Below are 24721 nucleotides of genomic sequence, written 5' to 3' on the forward strand. Positions count from 1 at the left end.
ACATTCCTACCCAAAGGGACCCGTCTAGCAACCTGGGCCTCCTCCGTGGGAGCGTCTTCGTTTCCCGCACCAGAGCACCCCTTCCCTGCCTTCTGCTTGGTCCACACCTCCTCAAAGAGCTCCAGACTGTAGGTGTTGTCGTCGTCAGCGAAGTACACCACTCCGGGCTGGCTGGAGTTTCGGGGGAAGGTCTCCCGCAGCCAGCGCAGTGCCAGGTTGCGCTGCATGGTGCCGCGCGGGATGCGTGGATCGCGGGCGTCGCCACGCAGCTTGTAGTTGCGGGGTGTCTCCACGTGCAGATGCGTGTAGTTGAGGCCAGTGTCACGCAGCAGGCGCGCCGTCAGCTGTGTGCGGCGGGGCGCGTCCTCCACCACCAGCCAGTGCAGGTTGGGTACGTGCAGCAGCGTGTTGGCCAGCCGCGTCAGCTCCGCCTTCTGCACCGGGCGGCTGTAGGTGGGCGTCACCACGTGGATGGTGGGCAGCGTGTCGGACCAGGGCGGGGGCCGCGTGTACACGTACTCAGTGCGCACCACTTCTACAATGTCACGGTCGGACATACAGTATTCCCTGGGGTCCGCGCCTGGTGGGGCAGCGCGCCTGGGGTCACTGCCTTCATCTGTGGGGTTGGGAGACAGGTGTGTAGGGACGCCAGCTGGCCTCGGGTTCGGGTACTGGGTGGATGCCCCACCCACCGTGCCGCACAAACCTGCCCTCTGTGCCTCTTCAGGTGGGCCATGGACCCCTGCCTGGGGCTCTGCCTGTCAGAGCTGGCCGTGATGGCAGTGTCCCGGAATTTTCTGGCACATTCCTAGTTCTGACTCCCCAGGCGGCAGAGGTGACCTCTACCGCCTCCCCTGTTTGACAGCCCTGTGGCTGTTTGCCGCGGACCAGACTCCAAGACTGACCCTACAGTTCCTAAATGTGTTGGGTTTTATATAAGTGTCTGACCCTCACCACCCTGGTGGCCTCCTTACCTGGACAGCACTGACCACACTGCCACTGCACCCTGGCACTGCCACCAGGTGGGGCAAACACCAGGGTGCCAAAGAGCAGGGTAAGTGCTTTGATGGTGCAAGTGCACAGTGGACGCCGAGTGTGAGGTTCCCCTCCCTGATTTCTCACAAACCCTGGAGTCAAACAGGGCTCCTTCCCCCCTGGCCTTCTGCAAACTATCCTTTGCATCTCCATGCAGAATTTAATACTCAACTATTGCATTTTATTCCAGGGTTTTGTCCAAAGTTTTCCAGATAATTTTGAATCTCGAACCCATCCTTCCCGAGCTCAGATGTTCCTTCATTTTGGCATACACGAAGGGTGGGCGGAGACCTGTTCTAGCTCTTCTGCTGGTTTATTTATTTTTAATCTTTATTTTCTGGAAACACTCATTCGACCATCTTTGGGGCTAACTGTCCCGCTGACCCCAGCTGTCCCACCTCCAGCTAATGTTTACCTCTGTCTGTCCGGGGACATGGTGTGAAAACTGGCAGAAGCCTGGCCTCTGGTGGAACACTCCCTGGCACCATGGCAGCTCACCCCACTGACCAAACTTTTCCTTACGTCCTGGACACTTTCCCCTTTAGTGATGCTGGTAGTCCATCAGGAGGAGAAATCAGGGCGGTTGGTGGTCCCGTTCTTAACGAGCCGCTCCTCTCCTCATGTCTTTCCGTTTGAACAGCTGTGCGGCCCTCACTGCTCTCATCCCATCTCAGCAGGGGTGACGAGGGTCAGAATGCTCGTGCCTGGCCACCGATGCTGTCCCGTTCCGTCACTTAGCTTCCGTTCTCAGTCTGGGCAACTGTGATACGGAGCTAACCACCGCACCTACTTTATGAGTTACAACCTGGATTAAGGAGTTGGTACAAGTGAAGGTGTCAGACACTGCGAGGCAGGTCCTGTCCTTCCCTCGGGTAGAGAAGGAGGACAGCAGCCGGCCCTGCTTCCTTGTGGCTTCGTGCAACCATGGAAAGGACAGAATGAGCACTCACGTGACAGGGCTGATGTGTGGCCCTGGGACAGACGCTGTGAATTAGCCATTCTGTCACTTCCCCTCCTTCCCACCACTGTCCTTAGCACAGGGGTGTGTGGGGTGCTTGTGCAAGATCTGACCCTGGGAGGAGATCCAGACGAACCCAAAAGAAGACCTGCTCACAGCAATTAGGGAGTTCGTGCAGGCTAATGGAGCCACAGCGCACACAGCCAAAGCTGGGAGCCCCTTCTGCAGGCCTGGGCATGGTGTCACGGGCTGTGAGGGCAGGGGTGGGAGACCTGCATGGAGGCACTTGGTCAAAGTTACTTTCTGGAGCAGTTTTGGGTTAAACTGTGAGAATAGAACAAGTTTAAGGAGAGAGGGGTGAGTGAGAGCCCGACCAAGCTCTACAAGGACTGCTCTATCCTGTAGTCGGTCAAGTTTTGGAAGCTGAGACTCGGGAAGGAGATTTAGAGCCACTTTCTGCCTCCTCTGGCCACACAAGTCCCAAACAGGGAGATCTGTGCCATGGGAAGGTCCCCTGTGCCTTAGACCCGGCCACAGCTGGAACTTGGCCCCTCCTGCTGGCTTCACAGTTTCTGCGGCCTTTGAGTTGTGAAGAACTCCCTGCATCTCTAACTTTATTTTGGCGCCTCCTGGTGTGCTCCATGGAGACAGGAGGCCAGTTCCTCATCTGCAGGCTGTAAGATCGGTGCTTAGCAAAGCAGCCTGACATCTCTGGCCCTAGAGCTCTGCCAAGAACAGAAGCCACATGATGTCATGTCACTTCATACGTGGCAGTTTCAACCCCCCTGGGGTGATGTAGTTGTAGAAGAGCAGTGGTTCGAAAGTGACAGGCACCAAAGAGAGATGTGGGCCTTGGGAGGAGAGGGTAACTGTCAGGAGGACAGGCTCCAAGGGCCCGGCACTTGGCAGAGGGAAGTTAGTGACATTCGGCTTGGCCTTCCCTTACAGAAGCTTCGGGAACTGCTGGGACTGAGCAGGGCCTGATGCGAACCGTGTGGGGTGGCCCGGCTTCAGGCTGTGGTTCTTGGCTACTGCATGCATCCCAGTCACCTGGTGTTATGGCTACATGTGGGTTCCCAGGCCCTGCCCGGGGCCCTGGTCACCTCCCTCGCTCAGATGGGCCTTGGAGCCTTGGTGTGTGTAATGCTCCCAGTGCCCGCCTGTGCTCCTCTCCCGGGGAGAATGGCTGCCCGAGAGGACCGAGGCTGCAGGGTGTGGAGCGCAGAGGGGAGGGAAGCATGACTGGAGAGTTAGGCCTGAGGAGGCAGGTCGGATGTGGGGCATGCGGAAGGTTCTGGGTGTGGGGGCCCCTGAGATCAGAGGGAAAGGTATCTTGTGGAGGGGGAAGCTGGGGACTCAGCCCCGTTCTCCCACCAGTGCTTCCTGGGGCTTTTCCTCCAGCCAGGCCTATTTTCACTGGGTCAGACTGGGCTGCCTAACCCAGTCTGGAAAGGAGGGGCAACAAATGTTCTCTCCTTGAAAGATTTTAAAACACAACACAGGCCCGGGATGCTCTTCACCATCCTCCCCCCCCCCACTGCTGTGAGTGCTCCCTGTGTCTGCACATCCTAGAACTGGACGCAGAGCCGTGCATGTGCATCTCTGTGCGTGGTGGGGGGCTGGGTAGCATTCATCACATTCCTAAAGGGGCCAAGACCCCTGAAAGGGCCAGGTCATTAGCCTGGCTCATCCTTAGGCCCCCTCCCAGCTGCGCGGGGAATGAAAATAACTCCACCGGCACTGTCTGTCTCCCTCTCACCACTGACACCCTCCGGGGGGCCGGGGGCATGGCTCACCCTTGTGTGCGGTGATCAGAGGCGCCACAGTGCTCTGGTGCCAAACGGTGACGAGCAGCGTCCAGGGCAGCACGATGAGGACGATCGCGAGGATGTCCCGTCTTTTTGGCATCTCCAAGGCTGGCTGGGCCCACAGCTCCTCATTACCTGAGCAGCAGCAAGGTCGGGAGAGGGATGGCCCCAGGGGTGGTGGCAGCACCGTGATGAGCACAGGGGAGAAAAGAACAGGAATGGGCCGGACAGGCCAGACGCGGGACAGCAGAGAAGCCGAATGCTGGCTAGCAGGTCTTACCAGTGCTCACAACCCACCCATTGCGGAAGCAGGTTTGCAGAGTCCAGCCCGGCCAGAGCGTGACAAGGGATGGCTGTTCTTACACACTGTCAGGAACCCTGCGAAGTGCACATCTGTAAGAGAGAGCAGAAGAGGATGGCCAGAGACCTGGGCGGGGTCGGTGTCCAGCAGAACCAGGCCCAGCTCGGGGTTTCCCAGTGGAGCCTGGACCGCCATCTCCCCGAGGACCTCTCTTGCTTGTCTTCCTGGGAGGCGGGGCCTCTGTTCCCTGCAGAAATGGGGATGGGGCACTGCCACACCCTGTGAGTTCAGCAGGGTGCAGAGGTCAAGGGCACCGACTTTAGACACACCTGCCTTGGCTTAAACATCTACGTTGCTACCAGCAAACTGTAGTTCCTTTGCCAGACAGTTACAACTGTCTGGCCTCAGTTTCCTCATCCATGAAGTGGGGTACTATACAAGATGATTCTGAGACTTAAATCAGTCAGCACCCATAAAACCCTTAGACTGGCACCTGATGCACACACGTCACATGCTCAGGCCTGGGCTGTCCACGGGTTTGGGCCCAGGTAATTTTCTCACCTGGATAAAGGGGTCAGCATTAGAGCGAGTCCTTGGAGGGCAAACAAGAGAGGTTTGGGGATAGGCCCTGAGAAGCAACACTGCAAGGGCCCTCCCCTTGTTGATGTCACAGGAAATTTCTGTGGGACATCTGCTCTGCACGGGCAGAGCCTGGGCTTGGTGCTGGGTGTCAGAGGAGGAGAGGTGGTGTGGCTGGGGACAGCCATACCCCGGGAGAGTACTAAAATGGTGGCAGCAGGGCCCCAGGAGAGGCACCCCCTTGTGAGGACAACGAGCCTGGTCAGGTGGCCTCGGATCAGCAGAGGGTCGCTGGCAGCTTCTTCCCCAGGGGCTTGTTCTCTCATGTGACAGGGAGAGGAGGCCCAGGGCTCCATGACCACCGTGGAGAATTTCCCGTCATGCTCTCCTTCCTCCTACTTCCATGCTGAACACCGCGCACAATGCAGGTGCCAGTGGGCCCGCCCTCAGAGGCCGCCTGTGCACTCCATCTCTGGCAGGGCTGAGAGCTATGGAGGAGAACTGTTTTGGTTGCCACATTTGGAGACGGTGTGTTCCCCTCCTGGTTGGCCCTTGCTTACCAAATAGTTCTGATATTTTGTGGAAGAACCAGGTACCATCTTCCAGGAAAGAGAACAGTGGCCCCTGGGTCCCCAGCACGCCCCCAACCCCTCGATGCTGCCCGCCACCACAGCTTTGCTCTGCCTCCAGTCTCCTGGTAGGCAGATGTGAACAGGCCGTCCCTCATCTCCTTAAGAAAATGGAAGACCTGGTGGGGTTGAAGTTTCCAGGCAAAGACCAACACTGGGCTTACAGAGCAGGGAGAATAATGTTGGGAAATGTGTGCTGTGTCTCCTACAAACTCCTCTTCCATGGCGCCAGGAGGTGACAGAGCCCGTGTCCACTCCAGGATGCCCGTTTGAGCCTCATGTTCTGGATGCAATGAGTGGAGTGGCCTTATGCCACACCCAGAGTCCCAGTCCCATAGCCCTACTCCAAGACCACCGATGGGGCTATGAAGGGCTGATTGAAGCCTCAGTTTGGCTGCCTGATCTTAGCCCTGGCTGGGAGATTCCCTCTGGGTTCTCAGTGGCTTCTGGCTATTTCAAACATCCTTCATCTTGGGGAGGCTTCTAAGTGCTGGATGGAGAGAGCAACGGCAAGGCGAGCTTTGTGCACATCCAGCTCGCTATCTGTTGTGCCCTCACTTGGCCTTCACTCTTTTTCTCCAAGCACCCCCTTTATTCTACACCTTCTACCGCTGGCACTGCTCAACCTCCTCCTTGTCTGCTGGGCAGTGGTTAGTAATGATGGCTGCTAGGGAGCACTTGTGGTGTCCAAAGACAACACTGCACAGTCCATGTTCAGTATCACAACAACTCTGGGTGGGATTTCGAGTGGAGTTCAAGGCCAGCAAGGACCAGGGGCTTGCCTGAGGTCACAGACATAAATCCAGGCCCTTTGGTCCTGTGCTGCAATCAGGTGCATGGGGAGGGAGATTCCGGGCCCCAGAGTGCCTGAACCTGGCCAGGCACAGGGTGAGCACAGGGACATGTATGGGCCCTGACGCAGAGCCACCCACGTCTCTGGAAGCCACCCCTATGCAGTCCCCGCACCTTCTTAGAGACGGAAGCAGCTGCAGGGAAGGGGAAAGACTGGGGCAAGGGTGTAAGGGGGCCATGGGGAGACAATTCTGTCCTGGTGGTCTCTTTGGCCAAGATATCTATGAAAGGAAAGGGAGGGGGGATGAGGGAGAAAAACTCTAAAAATAAACTTAGCAATAAACCCAGTTGTGCATTAATTACTCTGGAAGTCATTACGGCTTGAAAATCCCATAACTTTAATGGAGGCTATTATAAGCATAGTAGCAAAATTGTGCAGCTAATTACCAGGCAGTTATTAAGCAGAACAGGGAGAGCCCCCAGTCTTAAAGAAAGCCAGCCGGCCACAGGGGTTGGTTTGTGCCTGGGCCTGGAGGGCCGGGACGGGGGCCTGGAAGAGAGGGGCGCTAGGGGAGGGGAGAGGCTATACCTGTCCTGACGTCAGATCTGAGGTCCAAGTGTGAGATGAGGCTGCAAGGACGCCTAGCTTACCATAGCCCTTTTCTTCTGCCTGGGCTTGGGAGGAAAGGTGGCAGCTTCTCTGTGGTCACAAGGTCAGCCCTCGGGCTGCATCTGCCACAGACCCCAAGTTGCCCTGGGCCTTTGGTGGGAGCAGGCAGAAGGGTCAACACCAAGATGGAGGAGGGGCATGGCCATACCTGGAATCCAGGAAATGGACAGGGGCAAGGGCGGGGAGCAGAAGCTGTTTGAGCGAATCAGGTGGAGGCAGCCAGGTGGAGGCAGCCAGGTGCAGCCGAAGCAAGCTATGCAGCCGGCATGAATGAGTGTGAGTATCCTGGGTCAACTACGGTCACCCACATCATTTGTCCCTGAACACGTGCGGACATGCGGAAGCACTTCCACCTACCGGTGCTCTCAGATGCCTCCACTGGACACAGAGGAAGGCTGTACAGTGGGTGGATCATGCGAGAAGCCTGGTATGGTCATTCGGAGGCAGGAACAGAGCACTGGGAGGCAGTGGTAGGGAGAATGGAAGAAGTGGCCTGGACAGTGTTCTCCTCGACTCCCCACTGGGGAACGGGACCCACTGTTTGTCCTCTTTGGCCTACACCTTCTATTTTAAAATATGGAGGCTGTTTTGGAATACTTTGAATGAATTTTCAGCTATGCAACAGCTAGGGCTCTGTAAGGGTGAAGAATTGTTCTGTTGGGGACTGCCCTGCCTGGTTTCAGGAGCTGTAACCCCCCTCAAGGCTAAGGCTGAGTGGACAACCTTCAGACCATAAGCTACTGAGGAGACAAAGCCTATCTCCCTGGCAGAATCACCACTTCTGCTCCTTTTTTCATAACTGGCCCCCAGTGCTCGATCAGTTAGCCAATGACAGGTAAGATTCTCCAAGGGGGGAACCACCTAAGACAGGCATGATCACAGGGAGGTCCCAGGGAAGGACTTGGGGGGCGCTGTAGAGAAAGGGGGTCATGGACCCTCACCCCCCAGCTTTGACAAAGCCTGAGTCCTCAGTCTGTCTGCGAGAAGTCTCAGAGAATGCTTTGGCTATCTGCCTCCTCTGCCTGACTTAAGCCTGAAAATAATGACAAAGGGTGGTGCAGCCTTGTGCTGGGAATGGTGGGTTCCCCGGGGTAATCAGACATCATAAAGAATTCCTAAAAGTCCTGTGAAACCTGCTTTGCTAAGAGTGCTTTAATTCATATAAGGGTCTGAGCAGGAAATGAGTATGTCTCCCAAAGTTCTGCAACCCCTTTCCTGACAGATTCTGACTCAGACTAAGCCCTCAGATTTCTATGAAATGTTATCTACTGTTTGATCCTTGCCGCCCTGTATTTCTGTGTATTACAACCCAATAAAAGCCCCTGGAGGAAGGGGCTCCTGGCTTTTCCCCTTTGAGGGCTGGCCACCTTTCCTCCCCAGGCGGATCATATCTTGGTAGTGTTTACTTTCATCCGTGGTGGATGGGGGGGGGGACTTTCGGGCAAAGTTGCCCCAACAATGTTCTGTGAGAGAAAAGTGGGGACCAGATGGCCACTGAAGGACAAAGTCAAGGCAAGAGGGTAAGGTAACAGTTTTCTATGGAACTCGGTCGTAATCCGAGGGTCAGTTACCCAGGGAAACTGGCCATCTGGAGAGACCCATTTATAGGAATCTAAGGGTTTCAGGGTGCCATGAGCTGTGCATGAGCACTAGAAAGTGTCTGGGCCCAGGTGGGAGGGCCCGACGTGTCCGAGGCTGGGACAGAGCCAGTCAGGCTGATGGGAGAGGCTGGGCCTGAGGAGGCAGGGCTGGCTGGGAGGTGGGCTTCACAGCTGGGCAATTCCAAATGCATGGAAAGGCCTTCTACTGAGTCCACAGGTGCCCAAACAGACACCTCCTCAATGCCCCTCGGTCCTGAGGAGGAGGCTTATTTAATCCCATTCAACAAGTATAATTCAGCACCTGCACTGGGCAGGCAGTGTGTTAGATTCCACGCGCAGTGCAGCAGCCCGGGAGAGGGGCCAAGGCCTGCCTTCCTGCACCCCCTAGCCCAGAGGGCAGGGGGACTCACATAGCTCTGGCTGACGTGTGATGAGGACTAATTGTGCAGACTGAACATGTGTGTGAATGTGTGTGCATGCATGCTCACGTGCATGTGAATGTGGCAAGGGTCAGTTACAGACTAGCTCAGAAACCATCCAAGACTCTTGTCTCTCACAGATGACAAAGCCACATTATGCAAAGTTGGTTGATTGGCCAAAGGAGTCTTAAAGTGAAGAGTCCTTCAAACGACCCATCCACATGAGGCATGTTTCAAGTTAAGCAGCATTTAAAAAGGCAAGAGTCCAGTACATGATAGTCCCCATTATGGCACAATATGAAGCCATGTTGCCCCAGACACGGACCACTCATCGCCAGCTCACTTTTGGCACCTGCACTCTCTCCAGGCTGGTCCTCAGCCTGTCTCGGGCCCACAGTCAGCGGGGCAAGTCTGCCGGGCACTTCCAGCACTATCCACGCCTCAGCGCACTGCCGCCAGTGATCCGAGACCTGAACGGCACTGGCCGTGCAATCTGGGCGTGGTATCCCTTAGAATCGGTATAACTTTTCCCACCAACCTGCACCTCATTTGAAGAAATTTTTTCCAGACTCACCTTCTGGAGTCTTTTGAGAATGTTTGGCTTAGTTTTTATAGAAACAACACATTTTTTTCTACCCTGTCCACGTTTCATGGCTTCTAAACATTCCACAGTGAGAACCACCAGCAGGACCTCTGAAAACAGGCTGGGAGCAGACATTAGGGAGCCGCGGACTCTGAGCCAGCATGGAGCTCCCTGGTACGAACAGGGGCGGGCCACCAGAGGGGAGAGCCACCTTTTTGCGTGCACAGATGCCTGTTGGAGTGCCTCGAAGCTGACGTGCTGAGTGGATGATGGGGTCAGGAGAGGCTGGTTCGGGGAACTTTTGCTGTACACCGGAAGGAAGAAAGCCAGCCTCTGTCCTCTGAGCGCCTAAGTCTCCCCAGACTGGCTGAGACCAGTTTGGGCCCTGGAAGAGTGAGGATGGGTTGGGGACTGGGCATGGGAGCAGGGACGTGGCGACAGGAGGCAGAAGAGGGGAAATTTAAAAGATGGGTGACGGATGCTAGGCAAGCCTGCAGCTCCCTCAGGGAAGGGAGGCAGGGATTTGTCCTAGAGACGGGCAGGAACCCCTAAATAGATCAAGGGATTAGCATCGATTCTTCTGCCTCTGCTCAGGAAAAGCCCAATGCCAGAGCTAATCAGCTCCTGGTCTAGTCAATCCATACTTCATTAACACAGCCTTGTCCTCCTGCAGCCCTGGACACTGGCTGCCCCACCCCCACCTGGCCCTGGCTTCCAGCCACCAGCTCCTCCTCCATTCACCATCTCAGGCCACCTCTCCTTTTCCTCCTCTGCACCTGGAGTGGAAGGGAGAGTAGGGGACAGGGCTCCAATAGTTCATTCCGCTCAAAGAACTGAAGTGAGGTCCTCATGGGATGCTGAGTTGGAACTGCAAGCCTTCTCAGTAACATCCCTGTGCCGAGCCAGTAGGATTTGTCATTTTCATAAAGTCTGGTCCTTCGATCTTCACAACAGCTCTGGGAGGCAGGCAGGGTGATCTCCTCTTCATATATGAGGAAACTGAGGCTTAGAAGGGCTGCGTGATCAGCTCAAGGTCCCGGAGTTAATCGCCACCAGGGTCGCTCAAGCTGAGGCCTTTGGACTCTGAGTTGGTGCAACCCCATCTCATGCTGCTGTCCTTGCTGTAGACCCAGCACTTGCCTTGGGCCTCCCAGGCCCCGCTCAGGGCCAGAGCTCTCCTAGCTTGTTGGGCCCAGACTCTGCTCTGCCAGCTGGTGTCCAGGCAGAGGGCTCCAGAGAGGAGCTCCCACCCTGCACTCAGGGTGCAGCACTGAGGAGAGGAAGGCCCAGCCCTGGGGAGGCCCAGGTCCTGCCTCTTGGCCTGGCCCCTGCTTGCTCTCACCCCTGGATCCTTGTGACAGAAAGGGCGCCAGCAGTATGGACTCTAGACCTTGTGCCACCTTGTTCCCTTCTGACTGGAAAACCAAGCCAAGGGCTTGGGAATGGGAAGTGTGAGTTCAGTTCAGGTGTGGTGCAAAGCATCTGCATATGCTTTGGTTTTCTTCCAGCCCAGCAGTGTCAATTCACTGTTTGTGTTGGGTAGTCCCTTTGCTTTTCCTCGCCTCACCGCCCACCCTTTCTTCCTTCTCCCCACATACAGCCTTTGGATTCTGGTTCAGTAACAAAGGAAAATTGGGGTTTGGTGCTGTCTGTGCAAGCGTAAGTCCATTCTGATTCACTGTGGGAATTTGAAGAGAATAGGATACTGGCCACAGCAGGTTTTTCTGAAGCCCCTGAATCAAGCAGCTCACAGTCTCCACTCACCACATGCCTCCATGTAAAGGCCCTTGGAGCAAAACCCAGGCACCTCACTTTGTGGGGACACCATGTTGCTGCTCTAGGCTGGGGCCTGAGCACACGCATGGCCCAGTTCCAGGAGAGTGGGGGCGGGGCAGGGCGCAGAGGCTGGGCAACAGCTCCCTTGAAGACACGGGCCCGATGGAGCACCCCTGTGAGAGCCACCACACCGTGGGTCCCAGGGGGCTGAACTGGGTGAGGGAAGATGCTCAGCAGAGACATACTTATCACCCACAGGACAGCAGACAGTCCCAGTCAGACTGACAGAGAGTGGCACGTGGCCACTAAGTGACAGTCATGGCTAGCATTGGAGCTCATGGGGCCTGAGAGCAGTCCCTGCAGAGACCCCTGCACCCAGGTGGCCCTGGGATTGGACAGGTTTGGAAAGTATCCTTCCCCTCCTTCCTTGTGCTGTTTCTATCCTTGCTCCAGGCCCATTCTAGTGGCCATATCAGCTTCTTGAAAAGAAAGTCGCTGCTCCCAAAACAGAGGTGCTCACTTTCTACTACAGTCTAACAGGCATCACACGCTTAGCTGAAAAACACATGTGTCTCTGATGTCCAGTTTTGAGGGTCCGGAGCCCAGGCATGCTCAGCAGGGGCCTCTGCTCAGGGCCACACAGGCTGCCAGGTACTGGCTGGGCTGCGCTCGCCCCCAGAGGGCTGCCTGGGGAAGGGCCTCCTTCCTGCCCGCTCAGGCTGTGGGCAGCGCCCCCTGCCCTGTGGTCACAGGGCTGAGGAGGGCCACAGGTCCTACGGGCTGCCCTCTGCTCCTAGCGCCGCTTGCAGTTCCTCCCAACTAACGTGGCCGCTCACTTCATCACGCCAACAAGGAGGGGCCCTGGGGCAGGTCTGCAACAGGGTGGAGTCTTGTACCACCCAAGTGGTTGGGGGAGCGACAGCCCGTCACTGCTGTCCCAGGGGCCATCCACGCTGGAGGGGGGCCTTCACACACAGTCATGGGCAGCAGGAGTCAGGGGCTGTGGGGGGCATCTTGGGGGCTGTCCACCACAGCAAAAAGGCCAGGTCACCTGCTGACCCTTGGCTCCTGCCTGGCCCCTGTCACCTCTGGGGTGGACAGTGGAGCCTAGGGACAGTCACAGCCTTCCCTTCATCACCCCATCTTTCTTTTCCCCCTCTGGCCAAGGGTGGCAGGGGAGACTCCGAAGTCAGCCTTCTGCTCTGTGGTGCCACTTGGGCAAGGTGGCCTCTCCAAGCTGTGGTTTGCCTGCTAGGACTTCAGGATAATTTTTAAAAAGCAGTATAAACTACCTGGCACATTATTGATGCCAACAAAGAGAAGCTGTTATAATTACTAACCTGGAAAGGGCCTGAAGGGCACTCGTGGCCTTGCTTCCCTCTCAGTCCTTCGGCTGCACTTCTGGCTGCGGGGAGGCCGGAGCGGGCTTTTGGGTCCCATTTTACCCACTAAAACAGAGGTGGTGAACCAGGTGGCTGGGACACTGAGAAGGGACACCTGCCCATCTCAAGGGCTAACTCTGGCCTTATTCAGTGAGAGGTTTTTGACTTCTCTCAGCCTCAGTTTCTCCATATCCAGTGTGCAGCTGTTATGCCTCATTCACTGTCTGGTATATTCCATCGTGGCCTTAAGTTCAGCAGGACTCCGTCCGACCGTCGTCAGCCTTTCCGGAGCACTCCCCACCAGGCTTCTCTCCTCCTGCCACCTGTCTCGGTGGCAACAGGAAACCCCAGGGCTGTCCTCAGGGCTTCCTCCTCTCAGCAGCTGGGCCTTAGCTCCTTTGGCCCGGTCTGCCGCCAGGCCCTGGGAAGACCACCTCCAGTACTGGTTCAGGCCAGACCTTTGCTTCCAGGGTCTCCCACTGTGATCTTTCTTCAGAGTCCACTCCAGTGCCCGGCCCACCATACTGGCTTGCTCATGCTCAGAACCTTCCATATCTCCCCCACTGCAACACACTTAGCTTGGCATCGAGGGCGCTTGGCCACACCCCCTCTCCCCCGTGTTCTAACGGCTTCCTCTCCTCTTTCCTCTCTACCTTTCATCCACGGCAGTCTCTGACCTCTGCAGGCCAGCGCAGCACCTGGACAACTCTGAGAGCGCGCAGACCCGCCCAGCACATTCAGGTGGTAGCTCCTATTCCCCGCAGAGTTGGGGAGAGGGGGCTGGACAGCCCCAGTGGAAGGGGACTCAGTTTAGAGCCTACATGCCGCAAGGCCAGCCAGGTCCGGCCCCTCACAAGCTAACATGCCCACTTCCTTCCTTCCAGCTGCAACCTGCTTCTTTAATTGGCCTCTGACCCCTGCAGCTCCTCTGCCAGATTTCTACCTTCACCCAGTGTGGGGATGTGTATGTCCCTGGGCCTGCTGGTGCCGGAAGTCCTTGCCCTGGGGAAACCTGAGTCTCTGTTTGGTGTCTGTGCCCATCTGCCCTCTGAAAGCCACCCAATTCGGGAAGGCGTCAGCCTGCCGAAGGTGACTGAGGCACCCCCAGACCCTCCACTCAGAACAGTGGCTGTGGCTGAGGCCCCCTTTCTGAGGGCTCATGGAGGCGAACTCAGCAAACCACGAAGCTTCCTTCTGAGCAATTTCCCAGCCCAGCAGCTCACTTCTTCACGCACCCGTGCACACACATATGTGGTCCTGGCCAGCCCCCATCTAAGTACATGCGTGCTCATGGGCATGTGTTTACATGCCCTCGGCTGGGTTTGGATACTACTTCTGAGCCCTGTGGGAGAATCCTGTGGTCAGGTCTCTCCAAATGAGACCTCAGATCCCAGAACACAGAGGGGGAGGCCAATTCACATTTCACCCACTAAACATAGGCAGCCCCCCCACACACACACTGCTGCTAATACAACAGCTTACACTCAGTGGTGACTCATGACTTCCCATGTGGTTTTGCATGGGCCGTCTCGTGTAAGCACTGAACAACATAATTCCAAAGCTTTGTTCTTGTTTTACAAATGAAGAAACTGAGACATGAGCTGGCTGAACCCCAGGTGCCCCAGGCCTGGTCAGACAGTGCCCTGATCACTCCCCTGGTCAAGGTCTGCTCCTTGGCCGGCAGGGGCTCTGACAGAGTGGCTGTCACCTCTCTTGGCCTGAGTCCCCTACTGGCTCCTGCCCAGGGTCACTCCCCCGCCTGTGTGCTGGGCTCAGGAGAAGCCTGGGTTTCTTCTCCTAGTCTGGGGGCTGTACCTGGTGTCAGAGTTGGTCGCCTCCCCGGCCTTGTTCATGAGAGCGGGCCTGACCACACAATTTGTTATCCAAACTAGGGCCCTCTGAGAGTGTGCTGGGCTGGCGAAACCAGAGCAGGACTAAACGCATCAGCTACAGGCGAGGTCAGGGGTTGGTCTGGCGCAGTGGGCAGTGGTCCCCTAACCAGAGCCCAGTGCCACCTGTTGCGTGGCACCTGGCTGTGGGAGCATGTGCCAAGGGCAGGATGGGTGCTTTTCCCTGCTGCCCACTTGCAGGTTCTGCTCTGGCTCCTGCATGAAGTGTTTGCTAGTCAACCTCTATGAGCAAGGCCAGAACAGCTCCTGTGGAGCCTAAGAGCAGAGGGTTTCTCCCTACTGCTGCTAGGAACGCCTGCCCACACCCTCTGCCTTCCACAGCCTGGCCGCACCCTTGGAGACAGGCTGATAAGCACTGGTAGTGCGTATCCTCCCACCATAGGTCAAGACCATGCCAGGATATGGTCCTGCCCTGGATTCTGCTTATGGTTACAGCAAAATGCTCTCGAACACGCAAGCCTTTCCTGCCCAGTGCTCAGCCTGCTGCAATGCCTGGTGCCCTGTGAGGGCTGTGGGGCAGCTCGGGATGTCTGCAGGTGGTGTTACATCCCTGAGTGGCAGAGGCCCATGAGCACAGGCCACCACAGACAGACTCCTGGGCAGGGTTGGAGGGAGCAGGAGATGAGGCCTCAGCAGATTTGGATACAAGGTGTGAACAGCAGGGGCCAGACAAGCAAGTCAACAGCTGCTAGTGTACAGGCAGCACTGAGAACCCTGGGGTGGCCTCCTTCTCTGCAGGTTGCCCAGCACAGGTGGGCATGGGGCAGGCACGGGTAGGGGCAGGCAGACGGCAGGACCCTAGCATCCTGGGCTCTGGCAGCTGGGAGGGTCACCTCACTTGTGGCAGAGGCCCAGGCAGAGCCGGGTAAGCTGGTGGGCGCCTGAGCCGGGAGCAAGTGACAGCTGTCGTGTGGATCTGCAGTGTGCAGCCTGGTGCAGGGTGTGCTGACTGGGCACCCACTGGACCCAGGCTGGCCGGAGGGCAAGGCCTGGGGCCTGAGCCGCGCAGGCCCGGGAAGCTGGTGGGCGTGGCCCCGGCAAAGGGTCTGCAGCACGGGTGGCAGAATAATAGCTGTGCTCTGCGGGAAGGGAGGGCGTGAGCATCCAAGGCCAGTTGGTCCCGACAGCACTACCCTTCTCACCTTCGTGTCGTCCAGCCTCAGTTTCCCTTGGTGTCTGTGGCTCTGGGTGAGGATGCTGACCAGGTGAGACCCCACTGGGCTTCGTGCCCCTCTGGGTAGACTTCCCCAGCTGTGCTTTTGCTCCGGCCTGGCTGTTCACAGAGCCCCTGTAGCCAGTAACCAGCCCTGCCACCTGCTGTGCACTTGCTGGTTTTCCTTTCTGTCCCAGCTCCTGGGCCAGGGGCTCCTCTGGGGCTCCCGGGCCTGGCTTGCATTTGGATCCCACCACAGGGTCCAGGCCTTAGCACACAGCACAAGCTGGACCAGTAGCCCGCTACTCAGTTTCCTTATCTGTGACTCACCAGCTGTTTTTGGTATCATACGAGGGGATCCATGGAAAACATCTAGCTCGAGGCCTGGCGCACAGTTAGCTCTCAAAAGGTTCACTAGTGTGAAAGGGAATAGTAATTCTAACCACCACCACCTGGCTTTAGAATTCGGCTGAGTCCAAGTGCCTGGAAGAGAAGGGGAGAGAAAAGGGCACTTCAGCTCCTTCCTGATGGGTCAGCGCTCACGGGCCTCTGGGGCAGGTTTTCTAGCAGATTCCCCTCTCCAAGGGTGAGGCCATGGCAAGACTGGACCCCTGGGAGAGCAGGCACATTGGCGCGTGGCAGCAGTGGGAGAAACTGGGTGTGTGCACAGCAGTCGAAGCACTTGAAGGAGGGAGACTGGTCACTGTGGACAGGCCGTGCCTCTGAACCGGGAACTCCAGCCCAGCTCCCCTGCCCCGCTGGGTGTCCAGGCCCCGCTGCCCCTCTGGCTGGCACTTGCACTAAGGTTTCCCACTGTGGCTTCGGCACAGCCCTTGGCAGACACTGCCCATGCCCCTCCTCTACAGGTCTGGAAACCAAGCCGGCGACCTGGGGATGGAAAGACCTTGCCACAGGCAGACAGCTGGGCCTGCCCTGGTGTTCGAACTCCTCCCACACCCTCCCCTGCCCCTGTGAGCCCTGTGTCCCTGCCCAGAGACCAGCAGTCAGGGAAGGCTGGGAGGGTTCAGAAGGGCAGCCGTCACTTTTTCATCTCCTCTGCCTCCAGAATGGTGGGCGGTTAGAGCACTCGAGTCTCCTTTCACGGCCTTGGGGCTGAGGTGGCCATCTGTGGGGGTCTAGGGCCACAGACCACTGGGCCCTGTCATTTCCTGCCGCTTCTTGCCCAGCTTCCCCACCAACTCTGTGACTTCTGCTCTACCCCTTAGATCCCTCCTGCAGAATCAGCCAACCCTATTGCCTGGATAAGAAATGGTTAACAAAAGGTGTAGGAGGTGAGGTGGGTGGGGGAGCGCAGCCTAAGAGGGCAAGCAGGCCTGATCCTGGTGGATCGAGGTCCCTAAGTCTCGGCCCTCACACAGCGGGTAGAGATGCTGACACTGTGTTATATAGGCGGTGCGTTGCAGAGCCAGCAGCAGAGCGGCTATGGGAGGCTGAGACTGAGCCGAACACCACACAGGCACATGCGAAGGCATGCCTGCCACATCCACAGGGCCCTCTGGGGTCACGCAGAGCTCCAACCCCCAGGGGCATTCTGGGAGTAGGGGACAGAGTTCTTTCCCAGGGTCTCAGGAAGGTGGCAGGGTCTCCCTACCCTGGAACAGAAAGCGACCATCACCTCTGCCTAGAGTGCTCCTCCCGTCACTGCCCCCACCGGTGAGCTCCTGCTGCTGGGCCTGTGAGGACTTGGCAGGTGCACTTGCCCTGCAGATAGTCACACAGACACTCAGCGCTCAGGATGCTCAATCACCACTGGGCAGTGGAGGAAGCAACCAGAGGACCAAACCCGACACCATTCTTCTCTCTGTGTTCTCGATGCCCAGTATGCACATTAACTCAGAGCCTGCAGGTATCTGCCCGCCCCTACCTTGGTGGCCTTTGAGTGGGAAGGGTGGGTGGGGAGAACCACTGTTACTGAGCACTTGTTGCTCTTGGCCTGGCGTGAAAGAACTGGTCAACTGGATAAACAAAATGCGGTGCACGCACACAACCAAATACTACGCAGCCTGAGAAACAAGCAGTTCCTGCCCCAGGCTGGACGCCGTGCTGAGTGAAGTACGCCAGTCACAGAGGGACAAGTAGTGGATGGCACCGTTGCAGACAGCTCCCGAAGTGGTCACTCAGAGGGACAGAGTAGGGTGGCGGCCACCTGGAGCTGGGAGAGGAGAAGTGGGAAGTTGATGTTGCCCAGAGTTTCCAGTCTGCGCAATGGGAAGATCTGCATGGACGGCTACACAACAATATGAAAGTATTTACAACCACTAAACGCTTAAAAATGATTGATATGGTGAGCTTTATGTTATGTGGTTTTTTAACCACAATTAAAAATGGAACCAAAGCCTGTGGCCCAGGAGGTCAGGTTACAGCCCTCAACAGTGACATGCCCCTTGAGATCAGGGCACCGATCTGGGGGGTCAGAAGACTGTCAGAGCAGGAGGGCGGGGCGGGCACCTGCGTGGGGCGTCAGGTGGGCCTGCTGGGCGCACAGTCCTGCTGAGTCATGTGGGAGGATCACCACGAAGAGACAGGGACAGGGTGTGCCTGGGGAGCACCAGGACACAGCTGGAGTGTGCGTGTGCATGCACACAGACACGCACAGCAGCCTCTGTGTCTCCCAGCCGTGGGGCCCAGGACGAGTGGAGTCTGAGAAGAGCTGGGACGCTTGTGCCCAGAAAGAAATTCACAGGTAGGAGAGGAAATTACTATCGACAAGTGATGAGTTAGATGAGTCATACTTCAGCTGAAATTCAGAAACTGAAAGAAAAAGAAAATACCACACCTAGGGGTTCTGTATCAACTGAGGGAGGCTAGTCGCCTGAGCCGCCTGCTGCCTGGCAGCGAGGATCCTGGGCCTGTGACAGCGGGGGCGACATGAGTGCTGGCCAGGACTCCCCTGTGGAATGACAGCTGTCCCTTCCGCTCTGTGCTTTGCATGAAGTGGCAGGGGAGAGGCCAGCAACACCCCGGGGACTGAGTTATGGGAAGTAAACCTTTGCCCAGGATTGCCATGTGAAGGCGGTCTCCCCTGAAGTCACTGCCGTGGCCTGCTGGCCAGGGCGGCATGATTCCATTATCCTTGCCTCCCGGCAGATGGAGAGCTAACACCTCTGGGAGTCAGCACTCACTTCTGAGGGCATCAGGATGCTGGTCGTGGGGGTGGGCCGTGGCTGGTGCCGAGGACACCCTTGAGGGGGGCCCCAATCAACTAAGGGGACCCAGAGAACTTCAGGCCTGGCCTGATTGGGAACCGGGCAGCCACAGAACCCAAGTCTCAAGGGTAGCTCGCCCAGCCTGACAATCTGCAAGCTGACCTCACCGCCCTTGTCAGAGTGTGCATGGGCACACCTCCCCGGTCAGGGTGTTTGTAGGCGCACCGCCCTGGCCACGGCGGGCATGGGCACGCTGCAGCAGGCTGATAATGCACGGATTTCATTAAGGTTGTGGATGTATTTTTAATGCGTTGCCTGTGGCCCGAGGGATCTGACCTTCCTTGGGGCCCTGTCAGGGATAGTTGAACTTAGTTCCCTGGGCCAATCGTCAGAGGAGGAAAGGGGAGGACTGGCCCAGCTCGGCGGGGGCAGGGTGTCCTGGGGTTTCAGCGTCAGCCTCTTAGCCTGGAGCCTCAGGGGAGCTGCCCCCCCTGCCCTCTGTACCTCACTGTCCTACCAGAGACTTAAGTCACATTCTAGAACAAGGTACTACAGTGCTGCGTGACCTGAGACAAGAGTGGAACCTCCCTGAGCCCTGGTTTCCACATCTGCTCAAAGAAGGAGGCTACCTGGAGTCACAGAACCCTAATTCTGGGGTAAGCCTGGCAGGCCAGTCTCCCGTGTCCACCGTGAGTTGTGACTGCCAACGGCGAGTTCCTGCTCCTCAGACCAGTCTCCTCACTCCTCCGCCTCCCAGTGGCTTGGCTGAGGGCCCCCTCTTTCTCCTGCCTCCTGCTCCTGCACCATTTTCTGGGGATCTTACCAGAGCGGTGCAGTTTGGGTGGGGAAATGCTCACATGCTTTACGCCCCTCATATTTTGGGTAAGAAAAGTGAGGCCCCACAGGGGTCTGTCCCACAGTGTGTTGCTGACGCAGTGCGACTAGAACTGGCCTCTGGCTGGTCTCCACCTCCTGTCCCAGCAGTGGCTGCCCAGCTCTCTTTGCTCCCTCTCTTCCCTCCCTTGGGACCAGGGATGGGCGGGGCTCAGGCAAGGCCCCTGCAGCCCTGCCCACCTCCTTCAACAGGGTGCTGGTAGTAGCTGGGACCTCATCTGCTTCTTTTATTTTGAATGTATGGGGGCTTGGCAGGTGCTTTTTGGTGAGAGTGGTTCCAACAAAACAGAAATGCAGTTGAATCCACTTCCGAAAACGTTAACCCTTGTTTATCAGGCAGTTTTCACATACGGAGGCGGACTCATATCTCGTCGCATCTCCTTTCACTAGACAGAGCGAGTGCCTGGGGGTCATTATCTGGCCACATTCTCACCACAGGTAAGGAAACCGAGGAAGGGGCAGCGAGAGCAGCAAGAGCCCACGATGATTACCGGCAGCCCCAGCATCTGGTGTCATGCCCTGCATCAAGTAGGCTGTTCAGTAAGTGTTTACTAAGAGAATTGTTAAATAAATGAGCAATAAAAGTTGCTAAGCAAAGCATTTCCTATTTATTGCTTGCTGTGAGTGATTACCCTGATTAACTGGAATGGCTCATTCCTTCCTCATAAACACCCTGTTATTATCCCCATTTTAGAGATGAGAAACATGAGGCACAGAGAGGTTAGGTAATGTCCCAAGGCCACACAGCAGTAAGTGGCAGAGCTGGGATTTGAGTCCAGCTGCTTAGGCTCCAGAATCCGCACTCCTGGCCACCTTGCTACACCTGGTAAAGTCTAGAGCAGCATTTTCTGTGGAACTTTCTGTGATGCTGGGGATGTTCTGTGCCCATGTGGCCCGACGTAGCAGCCACCAGCCCCAGGAGGCCACTGGGCTCTTAACATGTGGCTGGCATGACTAAGGAACTGCCCACTGTGCAAGCAAGGCAGCCAGTCCCGTATCCAGTGCTGGACTCTGAGGGTTCTTAACAGTGGCTGAGTGAACAGCCCGGAGTCTTGAGACTAAAGAGACTCGTGCCTCAGAGGCCAGACTGCCCAGCTGCCTCACTGAGAAGAAAACAAGAGGGAGGGACGTGAAGAAGAGAAGGAAGGGATGCACCAGACGGGAAGATCAGCGGAACCGGCCCCTGATTTCAAGTGTGGTCCACCTCTAACACCCAAGGCCGTGCCTTCTTGGGACTGTTCTCCCAGGTCCCTCTGTACTTCTGTCCTTCATGGAGCAAAAGTAACGGCTCTCACTCCCCACCTACAAGGAGAGAGAAACCCTGCCCAGAGCTCTAATGCTGAGCCACAGATCCACTGCCCAGTGGGCAAGGTGCATGCCCAAGTCCAGTCAACTCTTGGTAACCCCAAGTGAGGCTATCCATTTCTGGGCTTGTCGGTGGCAAAGCCCTACTCCCTCCCGGGCACTTGGCTGGGAGGCTGCGGCCCTGCTGTCAGCTGCTGTGCGCAGGGAGTGCAGACTCATTTTAATATTGGCTGGAGCTAAACCTCATTAGAAAAGTAAATTTGCTGTAGCTGCAAAAAAAAAAAAAGAGAGAGAGAGAGAGAGAAAAGCAACCCACACAACACTTCCAAAGCTAAATAGAAAACCTTGATTTTGGATTATCTGATGTGTTGTGTTCCCGGCGCTGCCCCAGAGCCTGGAGCACAGTAGGTGCTCAGTCAGTGCCTATGTGACCTCTTGACTGACCTCTGCCCACCTCGATATCTTTCAGTGCACATAAGAGACACAGATCTGGAGCCCTTGCAAGTTGCATGACGTTTTTTAGATAAGCATCAGCTAATAGTTACATTCACCACTAGTTAGACAGGGAGACGTGGTTGCCGTCATTCAGCAAGGGGACACTGAGAGTGTCATTGTGACAGAGGCACACCTGGGTGGGTCTCACGGAGGAGGAGTCTGGAGGTGGGGTGGATCGGATGGCTGGCCAGAGAACTGCACCTCTAATTCCAGAGCCACCCCGACCTTGGGAGCCAGTATGGGGGAGGATGTAGAAAATAAAGACATTAAATTAACATTCATCTAGCCCTTCACATAAAAAAGCCCAGAGAGAAGAAGGTTCCTCAATTTCTAGGCCTGCAGGAAACCAGGACTCAGAGGGCTCCATTTTCATGAAGTCCCCCCAGCTGGTCTTTGAAGGAGCTGAGGCAGGACCCTGACCTGGCTGTGAGCCTGGGCTCTGCACTGTACTCTCCCCTGTACCCCGATGCTCTGAAGCAGGGCCCCCAAAGCTCTTCTTGCCTGGAAACCTGGTGGATGCGTGAAGGAGGGTTTCCTTTTTCCTCCTCCCCAAATGCTAAGTCTCCCCAGACTCCATACCCCTTCTCATCCCACTGTGTCCCAGGACCAGGAGGGGAGATGGGGTGGGGCCGGGGCTTGGGAGCCCTTAGCTGTGAGGGAAGCTGCCAGGTCTCATCCCTCAGAGCTAGTCCCCCTCCTGCCTTCACACCTCCCTCCGCACTACTCTGGAATTCGTCAAAGCCACAGAAAGAGCTTTTCTCAGGAGACTGGACGCTCTACTCAGAGGCCTCCCCGCCCTGGTGCATCACTGCTGATAAGGAGGATGAGCCAGGCCAGCGGACTTCTGCCTCTGGGCCTCCCTCCATTCTGCTGTTCCGTGAGCGTGCCTCTGTGTCTTTTGTCTCTGGCCTCACGCTGGCTCCTCTGCCTGCCTTGGACCGCCTCTGATTCTTTCTTGTCCTCAGTCCTGCCGCTCTCTTCCCCAGGTTTCTGGCAGAGGGGAGCTCTTGGGCATCTCCGTGCTAATTAAGCCAGCACCCTCCCCTGTCCTAGAGCCTGCGTCCCTGGGAGCTCACCCTCTGCGTTTCTCACACTTGCAGAGCACCTGGCCTGCCCCTAAACCGTGCTCCACAACCAGGAGAAGCCAGGCCGCAGGGTCCCCTCGGCGCTCAAACAATACTGCAGGACACCCAGCTCCGAGCAGGCGCCTGAGGCAGGGAGCGGGGCCGGCCCCACGGCCATCCTTCTCTGAGCCCTGGTCCCTGGCACAGGTGCCAGTGTCATCACTGGCACCGGTCCATTTCAGTGGTTTACCTGCAGCAGCCTGGTCAGTGCCTGCTCACCCAGAGACCTACATGAACATTTTCACCCTAGCACACATGAACTTCTGACATGCCTGAACATGAAGTGGTTCCCCGGCCTTGACAGGTCAGGGACAGAAAGGGGCACAGCAAGTCACTTGGCTGCTGGGCCAAATGAGGCACAATCTCACTAACTCTCCCTGTTCCATTAGCCCTAGCACGGCGTGTCGCTGCCATCTAAAAGGGTAGAAGGAAGGAAACGGCATGCAGCTCAGGAGCTTTGGGAGTGCCGGCAGGGACAGGGCAGAGTGGACAATCTCTTTGCAGGTTTCGTGGGGAAGGGTCTTCTCACTATGAAGGAAGTGGGGACTTGATGTAAGTCCAGCACGGCCAACAGTCACCACTAAGCAGGTTCTGGAGAGGGGGGACGTCTCTACCGCGGGGGGGGGGGCTCTGGCCAGAAGTGGGGAGGCAGGAGACACATCTCAGAAAACCCAGCAACTGAGGAAAACTGTGTGCCTGCCGCCTGTCCCCACACTCACACACCAGCGACTTCAAAATGCGCCTCGCATGGGGACGTCCTCACCCAGCCAGCCCTCCCACGCAGTGTGCACCACATGGCCCAAGCTCCGGGTCCCAGCGGACACCCCACCGTGCCTGGGGCTCGTGAAGGTAGAGCTGCCACCACCAGCATGGGGCAGGCCACCTTCAGACTCCCATGCTGAGAAACCCTCCAAGTCCCTCAGCCCCAGCTTCCACAGGAATCCATCTGAGTGGTGTGCAGGGCTGAGTCTAGTCTAGGGCAGGGGAGGAAGGGGAAGGGGAGGCTAGTCAAGACCTTATTTATGTGTTGTCTGTGTGTGTGGTGGGGGGGTGGTTCTTGAGCTTAGCTGCTTAGCACCAGGCTGTCGTCTCCTTTCCTGGGCACTGTTAAATCCTGTGGCTTCCTTCTCCTCACCTGCCTCACCTCAGCTTCCTTTTTGGAAGTGTATACACTCTGGCTTTGGAGGAATCAGGACCTCAGGTCTGAGCCCAGGTGCAGAGGAGTAGGTGGCAAACTTGCTCCTGCCTCCTTGATGCACCGAAGGTCCGAAGCACCCTTTGCTACCCTTGCTACCTCTTAGCCCCCTGAGCTCCCCAGCAGAGCTGCAGAGCCTGGGTCCCCCGAGGAGTTCCCCTGACAGTGCCTGGGCTCAGAGTGGTTGGAGATGACTGCTGGGGAGCAGGGCTGCAGCAGGGAGGCTGGCCCTGACTCATCTGGGCCACCAGGAACCACCTGCTGAGTGGAAAGGGACAGGAGAGCTGAGAGCCTGGACCAGATGTTAGGCGCTACTGGGAACTAGCTCTTCCGTTGCTGCTGGACTGAGGAGGGCAGGCGTCACCCAGGTTTTGTTCGGAAGCCCCTGCGCGGCGGGCAGTGGCTCCCAGCCCCGGCTTTTCCAGCCCCCTTTCCAGCTGTCTCCCCTGCACGCACAATCACACAACCACACACAAACACACACACACACACACACAGGCGCGCACGCGCGCTCCCGGGAGGACATGGCGTGGGTACTGATGGGGACGCATAAAGGGGCTCTGTGCGCTGCTGCGGCGCCCGCGGGGGCCGCGGGGGGTCACTGACCTGAGGCTGCGAGTCCGGATCGTTCCCGGCGAGGTTCATTCGGGTGGCGGCCCCTACACCCCGGCCCTGGCGCCCCCAGGTTGCTGCCCCGGGCCGCGTGCGCCTCCCTCCCCGGGGGATTTCGGGCTCTGAGACCCGGAGGGGCACTTCATAGCCGCGGGGTCTGAGCGCCCCTACGCCCGCTGGCCCGGCCCCGCTACCCGGCCCGGTTCCTCCTCGGCTCAGCGAGGCAGCGGACGGAGCCTGGGAGCCCACGGGAGACGTGGGGAAGGACCGTGGGGAGGGGGGGCGGGGACCTGGAGGGGAGGCGCGGCGAGGAAGGCACAGAGGGCCGGGTCG

At 57.3% G+C, this 24721-nt stretch overlaps 1 protein-coding gene across 7 annotated transcripts in view; it reads right to left on the reverse strand.

The window, feature by feature from the left end:
• B3GAT1 (beta-1,3-glucuronyltransferase 1) overlaps nt 1–24519 on the reverse strand; it is a 29368-nt gene extending 4849 nt beyond the window's left edge. For 5 of the 7 annotated variants that reach the window (XM_037159333.2, XM_053659454.1, XM_037159332.2 and 2 more), the window contains exons 1-4: nt 15927–16070; nt 4099–4194; nt 3790–3936; nt 108–616 (exon numbers count right to left, since the gene is read on the reverse strand). In XM_037159333.2, the coding sequence (XP_037015228.2) occupies nt 108–616; nt 3790–3936; nt 4099–4194; nt 15927–15945 (771 nt within the window). In that variant the 5' untranslated portion in view covers nt 15946–16070. Of the gene's footprint in view, nt 1–107; nt 617–3789; nt 3937–4081; nt 4195–15926; nt 16071–24382 lie in introns of those variants that run through there. The other 2 variants (XM_037159337.2, XM_037159335.2) reach the window with 2 other exon arrangements.
• Nucleotides 24520–24721: the final 202 nt, after the last annotated feature.

This window comes from Artibeus jamaicensis, unplaced genomic scaffold (genome assembly GCF_021234435.1).
Source record: "Artibeus jamaicensis isolate MK-2021 breed Jamaican fruit bat unplaced genomic scaffold, CSHL_Jam_final scaffold_660, whole genome shotgun sequence".
NCBI lineage: Eukaryota > Metazoa > Chordata > Mammalia > Chiroptera > Phyllostomidae > Artibeus > Artibeus jamaicensis.